General features: G+C 39.3%; 1 protein-coding gene across 2 annotated transcripts in view; it reads right to left on the reverse strand.

Annotated features, from left to right (window-relative positions):
* The window catches only part of ATRNL1 (attractin like 1), a 1,060,182-nt gene that overhangs the window by 381,444 nt on the left and 658,056 nt on the right, over positions 1 to 20,682 (reverse strand). Inside the window, exon 28 of one of the 2 annotated variants that reach the window (XM_074999077.1) lies at positions 6,765 to 6,809. The exons of the other annotated variant lie outside the window; for it this stretch is intronic. Within the exon in view, the coding sequence (XP_074855178.1) occupies positions 6,801 to 6,809 (9 nt within the window). The 3' untranslated portion in view covers positions 6,765 to 6,800. Of the gene's footprint in view, positions 1 to 6,764; positions 6,810 to 20,682 lie in introns of those variants that run through there. 2 annotated transcript variants of the gene reach the window in all.

The raw sequence follows: 20,682 nt of genomic DNA on the forward strand, positions 1-20,682 counted from the left end.
TAAGAGAGAGAGCATCCTATGAAAGTCAGGGACTGACTGAGATCATGTTAAGCACAGAGTGAATCTGATGATACAAGCTTGTTCAACATGAAGAACAAAAGTGCAATTCATATGCCTGAATAAGCCAGCCAATCTTGTTAGGATCTGCATTCATGTAAAATTAGTCTGTGCATCTCTGTCTGAAAGAAGCACTTAGACCTTTTTAATTTTTGTAGCCCATGGCAGTAAACAATTGTAATCATTTAACAATCAGACTCTTTACAATTTAGATCTGTTCTTAAGGCTGTTGCAGTCAATACTTCCCATTCAACAATGGTGAAACTGAACTCATTTATTTTGCCTCCCCCGCTCTATGTTGTGCATTTCACATTACTGGAATAAGTTTTTGTATTAAAGCTTCCAGACAGAGATCTAACACATGAACTGTGTCAGCCACAATTCTGTCCATCTCATAATATAGCCTCATAAACAGCAGCAATGTAGAGGCCCTGGTGCTTGCAACTGCGACACGATCACATAATTATTGGCCGTAGTCTCTTGACCTTCCTACTGGTGGTTCAAGGCCTTGCCTTTCATCAATCTGTTATAAAACATGTACAAACGACACATTAAATAAACACATGTATTCTAGAGCAAAATGTGTCATGGTAACATAAAATAAAAAGAGACAAGCGATTCTAAATGTTTATTTTTACAGTAGCTATGCTATTGGGCTTTTACAGACAATCTGGCTCAAGAGATTTCAGCAATGAAAAGACCCAAGTCGCTGTGTAAGCAAAACCAATCAATATTCAGAGACACTTAAAAACAGGCAAAGTGAAACAAATTAAAACCTTGCAAAAATATATTAAAGTGGGTCATTCTGTGAAATCACTATTAGGCAGATACAAAATATTCCTGTTGATTAGCACAGACATTTTCCTACAAGACACACTAAATTGTGAAAAATCACAGGTTGTCTCTATGAAAAATTATAAACAAACATGCTTTCTGTTGCAACAGTTTGTGATTTTTTTTACACTCGCCATGCACCACTTCATTGTACTTAAGATACTGACAGTAATAATGGATAGCCCAGAGTCAGTAATATTCTACAATATCCAAAAATACAGATTAATAAGAAAATGGACTCTCTCATTATGGTTTACTGAGATAAAATTCGCTATTGCAAAGCACAATTCGTTAAAAAAATCCAGTGAATAGTTCAGATGGCCTGAACATGTATTCCCTGAAGTCAATGGGAAGCTTCTTCAATGGCAGTGGGATCTGGGCTACTGAGCAAAAACAGATTTATTGTTTATAGATTATTTTCTCTGTTTTACATTGTCTGTTAATACAAGTGGTCTAATTTAGAGTACGTAATTCCAAACAGTTTCATTAGTGTTCACTGAGACTCCGGAACTTGCACTTCATTTTCTGCATGCAACACCTTTAACAGCCAAGAATCTGCACTTTACAACTAGACTGAGAGGGAGGTAACGAGCTCATTTAGCTCTCTGAGACTATTTACCAGTCATTCCATAGTCTGATAAACCCAATCACTCTGAACTTCAAATGAATGACCTCATCAAATTTACCATGTGCAATGGTCCCATTTCTGATTTTCTTGAGTCTGCTCTTGAACCTTTGACTCTCACATAATCACTGTTTGTTGAGGACAATTTTAGCAAATACAGAATTGCCAAAGTGTAAAAGGAACAAATAAAATGGAGGTTAAAACATTTAGGAAAAGCTGACTGTAACGGCAAATGACTCTATGATCAATAATGGAGAGAAAATAAAACACATTATACAAACATATTGAGAAATACTCCAGATGTCAACAGTACTAAAGCGTCAGACTTTCAGATAACAAGAAATGCAATGGTACGCCCACAGCCTGATACTCAACTTAATCCTACTACAGATGAAGTCTGCCAGTATTCTCCGCTTGGCTGCAAATGACAAGAATATTCTTTAATGCAATGGATAGTACTGGGAGCTTTTTCTAATGCACAATATTGATAAAAAACAACTAGGAAAAAAGCAAGGAAACGAGGTTTCAGTATCAGCCTATAAAGAAGATGCTATATTGCTGAAGGCATAGGGATTTATCTAGCTTGAAACTGGATATTTCCTTATAAACAATTATTCCTAAATGTAAAACTGAATTGAATGTTCTGTGATTTTAGGTTTATATAGCGCATAACGTATCTATCTATTCAGATTACTGAATCATGTATTACTTAGAAATGTCATGTTTCAGTGTATACTCATTTTTCTTTTTCAACATAATGCATTGTATCCAGAAAAATATGATTATGCTACAGTGATATTCCCTTGGACAATGATGCATCATGGAAGAAAACATACAAGAGGTACAATGGAGTAGTACTGCAAGGAAATGAATGGTGATTTTGCAACAGAACTTGTATTTACATATACCTGGGTACAGTGGCAGACAGACTTCCTGGGCCTTGGGCAAGGTTGGGTGGGGTTTGACTCTGGCCCTCACAATGGGCACAGCCTCAGGCAGAGGGGTGGGACTGGCAGGGGGCTAACCTCCCCAGACAGCGCTTCAGCACTGGCCAGAGCACCAGCAGCAATTTAAAGCCTGGGGCTCTGTCCACTGCTGTTGTTGCCGTACCATGTGGGGACAGGGTGAAGAGGAGGGCCACCCAGAGGTACAGGAAGAGGGCAGGAGAGAGCACCTTATTTAGCAACTAAAATTTAGCAACTAAAACACAGAAAGGTGGTGTGACTCCCGAGTGCAACCATGCGTCATCTGTGCTCATCAACATGTTATCTCCATGCAAGTGGAACCCCAAGGTTCCACTTCTTGCAAGATGCCACACACAAAGGCTCAGATCCAGTAAAGTGTAGTCCCAGTAACAGCGCTGAGACTACTCATGTGATAAAAGATAAGCATGTAATTTAGGTCCTCTTCCAGGAAAACATCCCTATTTCAGAGAGCACAGAAGCATGTGCTTTAGTGCTTGTGGAATTAGTGCATGGTTCCACAGCCCCAGCAAGCTCAAGTCCTAAATGATTTTAATTCAAAAGAGAAGTGACTTTTCTGTAGAAGACAAGTTACCTGTTACACAATTACTCCTATAGAGGCCCTCCTACGCTGAGGCACCAAAATTCTGATGCTTGCATAGAGTGCAATCAGTTGGAGATTTTCATCATGAGGACTAAGCCAGGACTTCAGAATTTGGTTTTGTATAAATATTCACTCACAAAGTTTATTATTCAGTTTGCCTACAATGTCTTCAAACTAATAGTCCTGATTTATGAATATGGAAATGGGGATTTTCAGTGGGAACCTGTAACTCTAAAGTTTACTTCTGCCACTGGGCCATGGTATGTCATAAAACCTATTGATTGAAGCTTTCTCTGAGAAGGTGGGTTGAGCCAGAGGGCCTTGTGTTTTATTTTGTGGAGGAAAAGGCTGACATTGTATCAGTGTGCTGGACTTCTGTAGATTCTTCCACACCAAACATTTTTCACTCTGCATAAGTACAAAATGTAAACGAACTGATGTATGCCGCAACAGTGAGTTTGCCTCTACATCATATCTGAGCAAGAATCTTTGTTTTGCAGAGTTCAGTAATCTTTATCCTATCAACAGCCACATTATTGTTATTTAGCATGAACCATGATTTCTTTCACCCAAATGGAAAAAAAAAATCCATCCATGGGCCCTCTGATACTTGATAGGTGGTCTGCCGCTCCCATACAGAGAATAAAAGAAGCTACAAAAATCTCAAAAATACATAATTTTTGATGGAGTATCACCAGAGCCTGTCTTAGGAGCTGGCAAGCTGGGTGGTCTCCTGGGTCTGCCTCTTCCAAGGGGCCACCGACAAGCTGGTCTGGTGTATTGGTCTCGGCAGCCAGCTTTCCCCCATGCTGCACACTCCTGAGCAGGCATTCCACTCCCGGGCTGGCCCCCACTGCTTTGCCCATGCTCCCAGGTGGGCACTCTGCTCCCAGGCAGCCCCTGCCATGCGCTCTCCAGGTTTGGGCTGGCTGCTGGGTGTGGAGCTGGAGTGAAGCACTGGGCTCAAGGTTATTACGATGGCTGCCTTTTTCAAGGTGCATCTGAAATTCGCCCAGGCTCATGAATTGGCTAGGACTGGCCATGGTCATCACCAAAGTTTACCCATTAACTTCCACCTCCTCTGGAACGCTCTAAAACCACATGCTGTCTCAACTTTCCTTCAAGTTATCTGTAGTTCTTCGAAGAGGCTGCAGAGATGATCAGTCAAGACTGACAGCAGGCCTCCAGAAGCTTAAGATGCCACTGGTGGCCTATGCAGTGTTCCCAACTACTTGCATCTGGACAGCCTTTTAACTCAGCATTTTACATTGATGCCATAGGACTACTGGGCCAGTCTACAAGCCTTTCACTATGAATTAGATGTTTGCTATTTGTGTAGAGAGCCCAAAATGTGTTTACAGGAAACCTGTACATCACGCCAAGTTCATTTAATGTTTATATTTTATATTTAACAATTGTAAAACACACTCATTCAACTACTGTACCATAATTTCATTGGCATTTGTTCATCAAATGGGGTGTTATTTTCCATATTTTTTGCATCAAGAGGATATATCACTGTCCTAGATACTCTGCCACCGGCATTCTTCTGCCTGCCTGGATTTATCAAGGTATGCAAGCTGGCAGAAATATTACACATATGTTCACTTTTTATAATCCTCAAACAGCAAAGGAGCTCAGATCTGGGAACAAAATGAAAGTAATACTTAAAGAGTTTTTTCAGGGCTTCCTCTCTTTATGACTGTCAAAATTTGCAAAACTTCATTGGTAACATAACAATAAGAATTTAAGATTTTCATTCTGTTCAGATCCAAACATGTAAAACATGTTTTTGATACATACAAATGTTTGTTTGTTTCATGAAAAGATGACCCAGAGTAGCAACAAGTAATATTATTCCTCAGAGAACAAGTCTAAACTCTCAGGGAGATATTAACTCCAGTGTAACTCTATCAATGTAAACAGAATTATATCAGGGATGGATCTGAAAATCTAAAATCTGTGTTTAGACAACTTGATGTAATGTATATGGCAATGTTTTTTCTCCAAAATATAACAACAGATTAACACAAGCTGGTCACTCTCTTAGGCATCAGACTGAAACATGCCATGTACAAATAAAATAGCAGTTTCTGTTATGGCATCTTTAATTAAAAACATTTCAATTATAAAAACAGTATTGGAGTGATGAAATTCATGAGCAAATGCAATGGCCATTGAAGGTGCAAAAGCATTCACAACCAAGCACTTTTTCATTTGCCAGTTATGAAGGTACAAAGATTTGGGTATACATGAGAGAGCACACATGCTCAATTGGTAGTACACATAATCCACTTCTAGGAAAATGTAACTACTTAAAGTGTGTCTCAACAGGCAGCCTCGTTCAGCTGTGTCCTCTGCCAATAGGTAACAGCATGCCAGGTGTGCATTTCTCAATTTCCTCTTACAAGTCCCTGAAAACAGTATTTCTTTGTGCAAATGGCACTTGTGGGGTTAATTTACTACAGAAGAACTCACACACTGACAGATCCCAACACCAACATGCAAACAATACATTAAATACAGTCCCAAAGTCCCCTTTCTATGCCTTGCTTCCCCAGCACAACCCTCTCTTGACCTCTGGCTCCAGGAGCCAATATAGGCTGATCTCGCTCTGCAACTCTAAGCCTTCAGCTCTGGCTCATGAAACATAGCTTAACTGTTCCTACACTGGGTTCCTAGCCTCCTTCCCAGCTCTGGTTCAGGGAAGAACAGCCAGATATCTCCTCCAGTGGCAGCCTGATATTTCCTCCCTCCTTCCAGGGAAAGCCTGCAGACAGCTTTCAACTTTTGTACAGTTTCCACCAGAGACCTCCTGATTCTAGCTGTTCTGATTCCCCAGGGTTCAGATGCTGTCCCACACTCTTAATTGGGAACATCTATTCAGAAACAGGGAATCTCGACTTGTTTCATTTACAAGGGGCCACCCACCATTTGACAGTGTGACTCATACAAAAGTGTAAACTTAATGGTGAGAACCTCTAAATAAATCTAAACTGTGCATTAAACATAATCAAACAAATCTGAATTGTAGATTGGTGTGTGAAAGTTGACATCAGAAGCCGCTTTTAGCACCTTTTCTGAGGAAAACAGTGCATTTAGAAGTGCAAATAGAATTTAGTAGCAAGTCTCCAACTAAAATATAGCCGAACAAAGTATCATTTATGCATAACAGAAGAGATGTGTATGGAAAGTCTAAAAAGAATTAGCAGATCATCACTGCACATAACCATTTCAGTGTAACAGATGGCCAGGTAAGCGATATAATGCCTTGTTAACTTTGTAGCAAGGATATAAAATGTTTTTGCCTCTTTACCATCATCTTAAAACCACCACCACCAAGAGCAACAACCAAGCTGTTAGTAAATGTTCAGCTGGTATGTACAATTGTTTTTACTCACAAACTGCTCAAAGTTAAAAGTTAAAAACTTTATGAGACAACACTTAGACAATGACATTGACTTACAGCAATGGCATTAACAAAAAAGCTGCTGTTACAGCTAACAGTAACATCACTGTTTTCAGTGTTTCTGGAGTCATACCTTTTAATCTGCTGTTTGGGGAAAAATGTCCTGTTTTAATGCAGTATTTCACTGCTATCTGAAATGTCTTCGCTGATTACATGAAAGGAAATGATCTGTCAAGTTCCTGATGCCACTCTGTTGGAAGCATATGGGAGTCTTTCCATAGACTTCAATGGGCTTTGGACCTGGAAACATCAGCAAAACTGGCAGACATGTTGATAATCAAAAGTACAGTAATCAAGGACTGAAAGAACATTATCATGACAAGCCCTTCTCTGTCCCACAGGTGGTCCCTAAAGGTTATGCTCCAGCTACATTAGCAGGACATTTGGAGGAAGTTTTCATCTCTCCTGCCTGTGCAGCTTCTTATTTTGAGGATAAATGGCTCTTTAGTGCCAAGTGCTGTCAATCGAGACGCTTTCAAGGGTACTAAATTTCTAAAGTACACTCTTTTAAAAGACAAATAAAAACCATTACTTGACATAGACTAAGCTTATTTCTCTTCACCAAATGAAAAGGAAATTTTCAATTAACTGCTGAATGTAATTGGTGTAGTATCTCAAGACATTTCAAAGCTGGAAAGAGATAAACGACAAGTATATGTAAATTTTATTCTCAAGAGATTGAAAAATTAGAACAACACATGCCAAAAATAATCAGAAGAGCATGAACTCCTGCTTTGGGTTTTAAAATCTCTGCTGTGCAGGTAAATTTCATTGGCACTCCTTTTACACGATATGTTATAAATAAGCTAGAGGTCTCCATGGCCCAACTGCAAAACAGTATAGAAAATGGATCGGCAACCAAAATAGCAAGAAGAGACATTTTTTTTTCTACTTCAGTAAAAAACTCAATAATTCAAGAGCTGCAATGGACGTGAATACAAGATGGCCCTCAATAAATATCAAACCATATTTTTGTAGCTTCTATTTTAAGAACAGCTTGAACACAATTTGTAATAAAATACATGTTTACTGCAGGATGTTCATAAACTTTTTGCATATTCTATTTCCTCGCACTTTATGTGTGTTTGTACCACTGTCTTCCTATGTAAGCACTTTCAATTAAAGATAACATGAAACTAATTTAAGGAAAGGGCTTGGTTTGCTTGGCTTTCCTTTAAATTTGGTTTTTAATAAACATACTATTTTGATAGTGGGACTTAGATCAGAATTTCACATACCAATGAAAACAGCAGAATAGAATGGAGCACTTTGATTATTCTAGTGAGAATAATCTGGCAGATGCCAGGCCCTGTGCAGCAGTATGAAGAGTTGTCATTTGTTTCTCCTCTTAAAAGTGCGTCTCCATGGGGAACAAGCCTATGGGTATGTCTACACTACAAAAATAACTTTGAAGTCGCTTACTTCAAAGTACAACTTTGAAGCTGAGTGTCTACACACACCCAACTTCAAACTTAAACTTCAAAGTAGGGCACTACTCCATTCCTGGGAATGGAGTAAGGACTTGGAAGTAAGGGAAAATGCATGTAGACTCTCTGCTGGCTACTTCGAAGTAATGCTTAACTTTGAAGATAACTTTGAAGTTAGTTCCTAGTGTAGGCACACCCTATTTCTTGTAAGCAGTTTTAAAAGGGACATAAATAAAAAATCATGTCCCTACTGTCAGAGTCTCCTCAGGAACACCTTGGCTGATGTCACCTTGAAGTAGCATTTAGTCATTATGAGACCTGAGAAAATGGGCCTGTAGGTAGAATAACATACACACATGATGGACACTCGTATTACACACAAAAATCTCCCTTCTAAAGCAAGGCACTTTTGCTCTTTTGATACTAATTTTGTTGTTTGCATTTCAAATAGCTCTTGAATATCTTGTTGAATAACTTGATTCAACAGTAAATAATGAAGAAGACACGTTACTGATACAGCATGATCTGGATTGCATGCTAAATTGTGTGCAAACATCATGTGCTTTACTATGGCTAAATGTACATCTATATGTCTCATAACAAAGAATGAAGGCCATATTTACATAATGGAAACTTTTATCCTGGGAAGCAGTGAATCTGAAAAAGATTTGCAGGTCATGGTACATGATCAGCAGAGCATGGGTTCCCAATGCAATGCTGTGGCCAAAACAACTCATGTGATCCTTAGATGGCTAAGTAGGTAAATTTTCACTAGTAATAAATATTATTTTGCCTCCACTGCTGGAATACTGTATCTAGCTCTAGTGTTCACATCACAAAAAGGACATTGTGATACTGGAGAGAGTTCAGATATGAGCCATGAGACAGATAAAAGGATTAGAATTTATAGACGCAAAGAACTCTATCTATTTAGTAACAGACAGTAAGCCGTGCTAGTCTATACACTATCAAAACAAAAAGCAGTCAAGTAGCTCTTTAAAGACTAGCAAAATAGTTTATTAGGTGAGCTTTCGTGGGACAGACCCACTGGGTCTGTCCCACGAAAGCTCACCTAATAAACTATTTTGCTAGTCTTTAACGTGCTACTTGACTGCATTTTGTTTTGATAGTCTATCTATTCAGTTTAACAATGAGAAGTTTAAGGGATAACTTGAGAAGTTTAAGGGATAACTTGATTATATTTATATTTTTTAATTTTACTTTATATATATATATATATATATATATATATATGGCCACATGCACTGCTTCCAGAGATCCAGATTGCTGAGTCCAGTGCAGGAACTCAATTCACACACTTCAAAATATATATATTTTACTTCACTTTACTCAACATGTAGGCAAATGGCAACTGAGCTGTGTGAATTCATGTCTAAAACAATGTATATAAAAGGGACATTTAGAAGGAAATATGAAGTTAAGCTGTTGTAGCGCACAATCTGCATCATAGTACTGACTACATAGTCCTTAAAATAAGTTACTAAGGGTCACATTCTGCTCAGCTCAACTGGCCCTTCATTTTAGCATTTGCTATCTTACAGATGAAATATCTGTAAGATATCAAACATATGTTCAATAGGATTCTCTTGAAGAGAATGAAGATGTGTGTTCAATAGGATTCTCTTGATGAGAACGAAGACAGAAATTGATAGACAGCTGAGGGAAGAACAGGTCCGCTTTCAAAGTGAGAGCTCTTGTACTGACCAAATAGCAACTCTGAGAGACCATAGAACAGTCGCTTGAGTGGAACTCACCCCGTGCCCCCGGTACTTACCTTCACAGACTTTGAAAAAGTCTTTGGCAGCATTGATAGAGACACTTTGTGGAAACTACCAAAAGACCATGGCATCCCAGCCAAAATTACTAACGTGATCCATTCAACGTATGAACCCTCAACATGCCAAGTTGTTCATAATGGTGTCTTGACAGAATCCTTCAGAGTTCTCTCAGAAGTGCAACAGGGGTGCCTACTGTCACCTTTCCTGTTCTTGATCACAATGGACTAGCTTATGAACAGGACAACAGATGGCCATCAATGAGGCATTCAGTGTACACTTTACAAACAGCTAGAGGACATTGACTTTGCTGATGATGTCTCATGGAAGAAAAAGGTCACAACACTAGACAAAGCTGCTTCAATGACTGGACTGACCATCAACATGAGAAAGACCAAGACAATGAGGATCAACCAGTCCAACAACAACACTGGGAGGGGATGACCTGGAAGATGTGGAGCAGTTCACCTACTTGGAGAGTATTTTGGGTAGAGACACAGCAATAGATAATGATATCAATGTCAGGGCAGGGAAAGCAACAGCTGCATTCAAGACTCTCCATCATATACAGCTCACAAATAATATCTGTGAAAATGGAACTGCGTCTCCAACAAAAATGTGATGAGTGTGCTCTTGTATGGATGGGATACCTGGCATACTAAAAAGTCTCCGAATCACAAGCTACAGACATTCATAAACAGACGCCTGAGGGACATCCTTCACATTAAATGGCAAGACTGTCACAAACAAGGAACTTTGGAACACAGCAGGACAAGAACCACTTGACGTTCAAATCAAGAAAAGAATGTAGGGGTAGGTAGGTCACACTCTCAGAAAACCATCATCCCTCAAGCTCTAAAAGGGAGCCCACAAGGAAAATACAAAAGAGGAAAACTTCAGACAACATGAAGAAGGTCTACTGAGATTTAAGGACAACAGTTTGGGTAATTCTGGAGTCAGCTAGAAATTCTGTCTCAAGACAGAGTGAAGTGGAGGAGACTTGTAGATGACCTGTGCTTCACTCAGAATGCAATGGTTTAAGCAGTGGTATCTTACAGGTGTGGCCTAGTCACATAGGCTATGTTCTTATTGCAATTAAAAACTGAGTCTGACACCTGCCGGCTGATTTGGGCTCACAGGACTTAGGATAAAGGGTTGCTTAACTGTGGTGTGATGTTCAGACTTAAGCCACAGATAGAGCCCTGTGATCCATCAACCTAGCAGAGTTCTAGAGCCCACACCACAAGTACCTAGATTCTTAGACCAAGCCTCAAGAACCCCTATCATCTGGCATGAGCTAGCTGTGGGTCTCTAACTTAAAAGCAGACAGACCCAAAGATACTAAAGAACTAGACTATGGTGGCAAATCATATACTTAAACATTTAAGTGCCCTAAGCTAGAGGTGCAAATAACTGGTCAAAGGGCTCAGAGGTTAATGCCTATAAATCTAGCCTTAAAATGCAACAAAATTATGCAAGCTAGCTTTCTGTAACTTCTCTTTCACTTTGAGTCCTCCAAAGATACATCAGTATGAAAGCTGCAAATTTCAACTTGCGGGCTGCATCTGAAATTCATGCTAATACATTTCTTTTTTTTCTTATTTAAGTCATATATTAGATTGCTTTTTCAATTCCTGCATTGCTTCGCTATTTTGCTCAGTATACCAATAATGAGAAGGCAGCTTTTTAAATTAAAAGCATTAATAAAATGTTGTTTGTAGATATTTTTAAATTAGAAAAATGTCAGACATAAACAACAATCTGGGAATTGGAACAGTTGTACTTTTTTAATGTCAGAAGAGTATTCCCGTAAAATAAATTCTTTTAGAGAATTAAAGATAGTAACCTCCATAGATGCATGTTGTATCTTATTAATTCTGCTCTTTTACACTTACTTCTGGAAGTCTGTCTGAAAACATGAGCTTTTAACCCACTCATACCCTAGTATCTGAATGGTTAGGCAAACTAATGCCATGGACATAATTTCATTAGACATTTCCTGTTTGAATTCCTTTATATTTCTCTTGGGCTACGTCTACACGTGCACCCAACTTCGAAATAGCTTATTTCGATGTTGCGACATCGAAATAGGCTATTTCGATGAATAACGTCTACACGTCCTCCAGGGCTGGCAACGTCGATGTTCAACTTCGACGTTGCTCAGCCCAACATCGAAATAGGCACAGCGAGGGAACGTCTACACGCCAAAGTAGCACACATCGAAATAAGGGAGCCAGGCACAGCTGCAGACAGGGTCACGGGGCGGACTCAACAGCAAGTCGCTCCCTTAAAGGGCCCCTCCCAGACACACTTTCATTAAACAGTGCAAGATACACAGAGCCAACAACTAGTTGCAGACCCTGTATATGCAGCACGGACCCCCAGCTGCAGCAGCAGCAGCCAGAAGCCCTGGGCTAAGGGCTGCTGCCCACGGTGACCACAGAGCCCCGCAAGGGCTGGAGAGAGAGTATCTCTCAACCCCCCAGCTGATGGCCGCCATGGAGGACCCCGCTATTTCGATGTTGCGGGACGCGGATCGTCTACACGTCCCTACTTCGATGTTGAACGTCGAAGTAGGGCGCTATTCCCATCCCCTCATGGGGTTAGCGACTTCGACGTCTCGCCGCCTAACGTCGATTTCAACTTCGAAATAGCGCCCAACACGTGTAGACGTGATGGGCGCTATTTCGAAGTTACTGCCGCTACTTCGAAGTAGCGTGCACGTGTAGACGCAGCCTTGATGTCCACATCTCTATTCCTGGCCAAGAAGATGCTTTGGCTTCCTTTTAGAGCAAAGGAATCTTAGAAGTGCCATTCCATGACCAGTTATTCTTCCAGTTCTGCTGATGTGGCTCAGCTTTATGAAGGGTTATGGATGAGAAAAGCTCAGATCTAGACACACTGTTTTCTTTGACTTTTTGGTAACCATTCCATCGTGGAAAGAGAGGCTGTACTCTTTTATTAAAGTGCCAATAGGATACTCAGGAGAAAGGAAGGGAGTTCGTTGTGCTAGAAGGCTGTCCAGGTAGATAAAACACAGACTATTTAAATCACGGCTGTAAATTAATCACAAAAAATTAACTAAAATTTAATCATGATTAACTGCAATTTTTATTGCATTGTTAAACAACAGAATAACAATTGAAATTTGTAACATTTGTGGATGTTGTCTACCTATTAAATGCATTCTTTTCAGTTACAATACAAAATACTAAGTAGGCAGTGCTCACTTTATATTATCTTTACAGTGCAAATACTTGTAATAAAAATAATAATAGTTTTGAAATCACTTCATTACACGTAATGAAAATCAAGTTCTTTCTCATGAAAGTGCAGCTTACAAATGCAATTTTATTTTGTTACATAACTGCACTCAAACCCAAAACAATATAAAACTTTAGAGCCTACAAGCCCACTCAGTCATCCTTCTGGTTCATCAAATCGCTCAGGCAAACAAGTTTGCTTACATTTACAGGAAATAACGCTGCCTGCTTCTTATTTACAATGTAACTTGAAAGTGAAAACAGGTGTTTGCATTGCACTGTTGTACATGACATTACAAGGTATTTCCATGCCACCTACACTGGACATTTGTACAGGTTGAACCTCTCTAATCCAAATTTCTCTTATCCAGCAACATCTGTGGTCTGGTATCCACAAGTGCTCCATGCTTTGAACACTCACTGGGAAAAGCCAGGGGTTGCATGCTCAGCAATCCTCCCACACCCTCCCAGAGTTAACAGTGCACTGCAAATGATTGACTTGAGGTATTCAGTCTCAGGGAAGAAGGAGGGGAGAAGTGGAGACAGGAGGTGCTCAGGGGAAACGGCTTGGTGCCCCCATGGGCCAGGAGCACAGCACAGCGGCCCTGGGGCTCTGTGGCCACCTCATCTCTTCCCCTGAGCAACCGCCTGTGTCCTCACTTCAGGAATGCTATCTCTTCTGCTGCTTCCAGAGAAGAGCCCCACAGCTGGCAGCAGCAGAGGGACTGGCACTGACCTCCACGGGTCCAGCAAATTTTCTGGTTTAGCAGTGGTCAGGTCCTTAAGGAGATGCTTCCTGGCAGAGGACGCTTGTTAAAAACATAATCCATTAATTACAATTGTGACTGAATTTCTTGAGATAGAATTATATGCCTCCTGTCATGTTTTACCCACATTCTGCCATATATTTTGTGTTATCACTGTCTCAGATGATGGCAAGCAGACACTGGATTTAAGACAATTTTCCTGCAGATCTGACAAAATGCAAAAAAGGTGCCAATGTGAGATTTCTAAAGATAGTTATAGCACTCGACCCAATGGTTTAAGAGTTTGAAATATATTTCACAATCTTTACTGAGATAAAGTGTGGAGCATTCTTTTAGAAGACATAAAAGAGCAATACTGTGATGTGGAACCAGTCTGTGCACTGCTTTGGATCATTATCTATCAGAACCCGTCATCAGCGTGGAAGCATGTCTTCTGGGATGGTGGGCAAAGTATAAAGGGATGTACGAGTCTGTACCACATCTGGCACATAAATATCTTACAGTGCTGGTTTAAACAGTGCCAGTGAATGCCTGTTCTCACTTTCAGGTGACATTCTTAAATATGAAGCAGGCCACATTATCTGTCATAATATAAACAAACCTCTTTGAGCAACTGGCTGAACAAGAAGTAGAACTGAGTGGCCTTTTACACTCTAAAGTTTTTTGTTACTTTGTTTTTGAACATAGTTATTATTCTGTATATTATTCTACATTTGTAACTTAAACTTTCATGATTAAGAGATTGCAGTACCATGCTTGTATTAGGTAAACTGAAAACTACTATTTTTATATAGTGTGAAATAAAATATAAATATGCAGTTAGTACTGTAGACTTTGCATTCTGTGAAACTACTTGAAAATCGAGAAAACATCAATTATTTTAATAACTTAAATAAATGGAACTCTATTATTGTTTAACAACATAATCATAATTAATTTTTAAAACTGTAAATAATATTTAATTGCTTGACAGCCCTAATTCAAATACATCAGCCATAAATGTTCAGGTGTAAGATGCCAGGAATGCCATTTTTATCAATAAATCCTATTTGGGATGCATTCCATGAGAACATATTCAGGCAAGAAAGAGTGAAATCAAAGGACATAACGATGAGTAACATACTAACAAGGGGAAACTGAAACTTACAGTGTGGGAGAGAAGCAGCATAGAAAGACAGTCAGCGATTAGGAGAGAAGATGATGAGTTCGATAAAGCCAGGAGCACAAAAGAGGCAAACTGAATTAAAATGTCAAGTATCGGAGGGGTAGCCGTGTTAGTCTGGATCTGTAGCAGCAACGAAGGGTCCTGTGGCACCTTATAGACTAACAGAAAAGTTTAGAGCATGAGCTTTCGTGAGTTAACTCACTTCTTCAGATGCTCAGCAATTTCTCTGCAAATTCAATACCCTCAGCTCAGGATAAAACAAAGACTGTGAATGGCTGGCTAAATACAAAAGCAGCTTCCCCTCTCTTGGAGTTCACACCTCCAGATCTACTGATGACAATACAACTCAGCCTTCCTGACTGAGCTAACCTCGTTATCCCCAGCCTTGCTCTGGCCTATTTATACCTGGCCTTGCAGATTTCCAGGACCAGCATCTGAAGAAGTGAGTTAACTCACGAAAGCTCATGCTCTAAACTTTTCTGTTAGTCTATAAGGTGCTACAGGACCCTTCGTTGCTGAATTAAAATGAGCTTTATCCCTAGTTCCTCCCCAAACCTTCTGGCAGATAACATTATGAAATTTATGCAAATGTACAAGAGTAGCGAGAGGCATCTTGTTCACTTCGCTGCCTATCAATGCCCAGGGAAGGAGTTCTCACAATCTGGACCTGAATGGTGATCTTAATGACTCCTCTAGATGTGTTTTGACAAAAGAGCTGGTGTAGTGGGTTTTTCTGTAATTTTAGTGGAAAAAATGCATATGCCACCAAAACAAATTTACATGTTACTGCTGGGACACAGAAGTCCAGTTCACTATTCTGGGAAGGCAATGTTTTTTAGACTTTAAATTTTCTATCTAAAAGGTGTCACATAAGGTAAAATTAGAAAGCTAATAATTTAATGATAATTAATATTCTTGTGTGATGCTTACAGAATGCATATAAGAAATTATGAATATGTGCTAGAATTATGTTCTTAAAATGCATTTGGCAAGCAATGCATAAACATAGTATGCCTTAAACAAATACATTTTATTTGACTCTGAGCAGCCCAGTCTTCAAGCAAAGACAATGAAGGTCCATATTTTTCATGTTAGGTGAACAAAACTGTCAAGCCAATAACAGTGGAGATAACATAGTGTCTATGAAGCTTGGTGTTTAGGTTCAGTTTTCTGAACCTAACCCTAACCCTAACCCCTAACCCTAACCCAGCTGCTTTCCCCCCATTGAAAGAACACAACTTTTGCCTGATCAGCCAAATAGCACGCCAGGCGGGGGGCTATCATACTGAGGACTGAGGTGTGCTATCCACACTGGTCAGAAGGAAAATGGATTTGCATTCCTGATACCATTCAAATTCAAATTCATGGGCTTTCTGTTACCTTAGTTCCTGAACACCAGCAGACCATTGGAGGTGCAACCAGCCAGAAAAGACAACTGTGGGGCATTGTGAGATACCTGTGGGACTCCTCTGTAGGCCAGTAAAACTGGTTTAAATTGAAGCTGTTTCCACACCACCATTAATCTGATTGCTTACATTTGAACTACCCGTTAATCCCACTCAGGATGTCGAAGTAAAAAGATTGGGTGCCGCGTCCCCTACATTCGAAATAATGGCATTTAATGTGTGAACAGTCACAATTTAAAATCAAGCTAAGCACCCTGGATTCAAATTTATACTGTAGTGTAGACATAGCCTGAATAAAAGAAGCAGATGTGTGTTGTCACTCTGATTTGCTTGCAATTCTTTTACTCAGTATTACTTAACCTATGTTCTACTCTTAACACCCTTTTTAAATTTTTTGCTATGGACAAATTCACTGCTGCACTTAAAGGGAAGGGTGTATTCACACCAGTTAAGTTAATATGCTGTGATGCACCTTTCCTTCTTTACAAGGACAAACAGACCTTATAGTTTTCTGAACTGTCCAGAGAGGTTTTGAAGTTACAAATCACACATTGTGGGGAATATTTGGACCTGGAATTTGTTGGGATCACCTGGCAAGTTGTAAGCAAGACTGGTGGAAGCTACAGTAGGTTTATAAACAGGTCACAGGGGTCAAAGCTACTGAACTTGGACTGTCTCTCCTGGGTGTGACCTGCATCCTTGGAATCTGGCTGGGAGTATATCAGGCTGGGAGCTGCAACAGCAAAGCACTGAATGGTACCAAAACAACAGATCACTGAGCTGGACTGCCCACCAAATCCCAAGACAACTGCATTGCAATCCAATAGTGAAAGAGGCATTTAAAGTCTCTACATATTTTAGCATGAAATATTTCCCATTGACTAGCACAGACACTGGACAATTCTTCGACTATTACACATGCAGCATGTTGAATACTCAATATAGTTATCCATAATGTAAAGTGATGTTCTGGTCTGAAAAAAAATGTGCAGATGTGACACCTCCTTATTCTACTCCCTGTGTTAATTCAGGGGCCTACCTGTCTACTTGTAACAATGACAAAAATGGTATTTTCACACCTATTAGCAAAGCAGAACCAACACAGCTAACATGGAGCGAGCAGAATCCTTCTTACATATTTACATTTACAACATTTCTGCCATTTACTATTGGTGTCAAAGGGGTTGCACAGCTATCAATGATAGTACAATTTCAAAATATAATTTCATGGCAACGGAGTTCGGACTGGTTTAATGTGAGGGAAGGGAACTAATTTGACATGCTAAACCTTTACTGATAGAAAAAGTGTCTGAAAAGGAAATATCCAGGTTGTCAGTAACAAATATATTTTACTTTGAAACAAAGTCCCTATGTTACAGAACACGATGAAAGAAACATTTTAGGTTCAGTTTTCAGAAAAGAATTGCATTTTAAATGTATTAAATTAAAAATAAAAATGGTGAATATTCAGCCAGGATATGGGGCAGAGAATTAATATAAATTCAACTAAGCAAGATCAACATTTTTCCTTATCTAACCATTAGGCCCAAATATATACAACCACAGACTCTCCTCAGATATAAATACGCTGACCACACACCACATGTAAGAATAACCTGCTGCCAGTCATGATTACGTGTGCCTGCATTTACACAAGTTGATTCTCTGTTATCATATGTGTCAGCCATTTGAAATCAAAGGCACTTTCACTTGAGATGAAGCAAGCATTTATCTTTGGGAAAAGACTTTACAAGTCGAATTATGAAGTATATAAAATCTGCTCAACAGCTAAAATGGAAAAAAAAAACTATACAGAATTTGTGAAGATTTACCATTGATACTGAAAGCCCACAAACACCATTTGTCAAAATACACACAAAGGTGACAGCACAATCTGAAACTGCTAAAACCAAAAAGGAAAAAGGGGCTTGTGAAGTCCAGGGGGTCCTTTCCAAAGGCCCCTGTCTACAAGGATGGCATGCATTCTGAAACCAGCACTTTTGGATTGTGCACAGCTGCCATTATGCTAATGAGATGCTGCATATTCATGGCAGTGCCTCATTAGCATCTTCTGAACTCCTCATTACCTTGCTCCTTCCAAAAGGAAGGGGCCAGTGTAGACGTAGCTTGTGTGTTTACCTTGCGATAGCGTACCTGATGTTAGTTATTATAGGTAAAAATACTTCTCTATAAAGGAACACAAGGCCTCAGAAGAAAGGAAATAATTCCATAATCTGCCAGTTCCAGTGCTGAAAGCAGGAAAACCAGGCAATTGATCAGTAAACTGATGCTTAATGGGCCTAGGGTTAATAGTGTTATCCAGTAGCAGACATGACATGGTAGATTGTCATTTATGCAGAGTGAAACTATTTTAAAAATATCAGTGTGATCAGCAGTAGATGGTAGCAAAACAGAATAGTGAAATGTAGTCTCTTGCTGATACCTTAGGTGTGGATGGAAATTTTCTACTGTTTAACAGTGAATTCTTGATCATCTCCACTACTAGGAAAAACTCATTTATTTCTATGATATTAGACCATATTTCATTCTGTTCTATTTTGCTAGAAAAATCTAGCCAAATAACCTTGGTTTTTTATATGCTTAAGGTATACACATATCTACCTCCTCCATCAAATGAATGCTACTTAAAATCTAAATGAAGCTAATATACCTTCGCCTTTAAGTGATACTTTCAAATATATATAAATAAATAATAAAAATAAATATACCTATGGTAAAAACCTTTAAGTAATAGCTACTTAGTTATTTTGTCAGGTTGAATTAACAACGATTTAATAACCGTATATAACAAAAACAAAAGTGAAACTGTAGGTGGTAATTTCATTTTCTTAATTACATATATTTCAATTGATTGGTAAAACAGTCTGAAGGCTGGGTTATTACTTAGTTCTCTGTCATAAAGCACACAGTCCAAGAATTTCTAACCAAAATACCAGCTCATTTTTCATAAATGACTTGTGTATAAATTGAACAGCATGGATAAAAATAATGGCCTGTTCAAATATTCATGATATTCCCAATAGTGTTTTTCAATTACACAACTCTTCTAAAATAACACTGCATTCATTTTAATTGGATTTTGCATTTCAAAGCATTCTTTCCACATATAATATGATTTTATGTGGCTTATATCAATACTTGAGGATAAAAGGAAAGCCAAAGGTTATATGTAAATTAATTATCTAAAGGAAGGAAGTATGCTTAATTCATGTTAGCTCACATGTTAGAAGCTCAAAAACAGATACAGTACTTCTTTATCATTGTTATGGAATGTATATATCCTAGAGTTGCTTTGAAAAAAATAGAGATTATAGGTATTTTAGGTGTTCAATGTGCTCTGTTCAGGTATAAAGCTGGGAGAGAATCAGAAGTAGCTATGAGAGGGTATGTGTGATTCAGAGAAAAGTTAAAAAAGAAAACTGATGGTATAAATCTCAACGGATGCTGCTCTGCTTGCATCTTTAACTTAGCTTTCACAAATAATTCAGCTCTGTCTGGTGTGCAGATATAGCACAACATACTCTCAAATGTTTGATTCTATTTATACTGAATGAAAACTCCTGTGATGGACTATACAAACTCCACATTGGAGAAGAAGGGGTTAAGCAACAGCTGGGGCATCCCTGCTCAGCCACACCTGGCAAACCCTACACAGCTGAAAGCAGTGTTTGGAAACGGGGAGCAGGATTGTTCAGCTGTCCTGAACTCTGAAGGGGAAGTAATGCCAGCAGCTCACTCCTGGGACCTGACAACACAGACCTGAGTTAACCATAAGGAGATTGAGTGAGATTACAGGTCAGACAGACTTGGCTTGAGTGGTTTACTCTGAGAAGCTAAAGGGGACTAGCAGTGAACCAAGAGGAATACAAAATACCTCAAATACCTATGAGGTAACGTGATAGTGGCGCTCACTTCTCTTAGCCGTTGGAACCAGGAGTCTGACAAAGCAACTTGATGGGGGCTAAAAGGGCCATCACTTAATGGTGAAACCAGTTATGTAGGGACCAAATTTATAGAGGATGACAAAGAGTTTCTGTGGTGGGGTTTTGAACCACCGCTACTGAAATCTCCAGCATACAGGGAAGTTTCTTCAGTAGGTCCTGAAATATCTTAACATTGTATGGAGAAGAAGCAGCTGACTCAGACATTATTGCTTCATCTGGGGATAAGGAAAATACATGCACAGGACTGTATGATCACCTATTTGATTCCTCATTAGAGACTTAAATAATTAGCCCTGCTTAAACACATTACTGAGGCAGAAATAGATCCCTTTTCTGAGACAA

This window comes from Carettochelys insculpta, chromosome 7 (assembly GCF_033958435.1).
Source record: "Carettochelys insculpta isolate YL-2023 chromosome 7, ASM3395843v1, whole genome shotgun sequence".
In the NCBI taxonomy this organism is placed as follows: Eukaryota; Metazoa; Chordata; order Testudines; family Carettochelyidae; genus Carettochelys; species Carettochelys insculpta.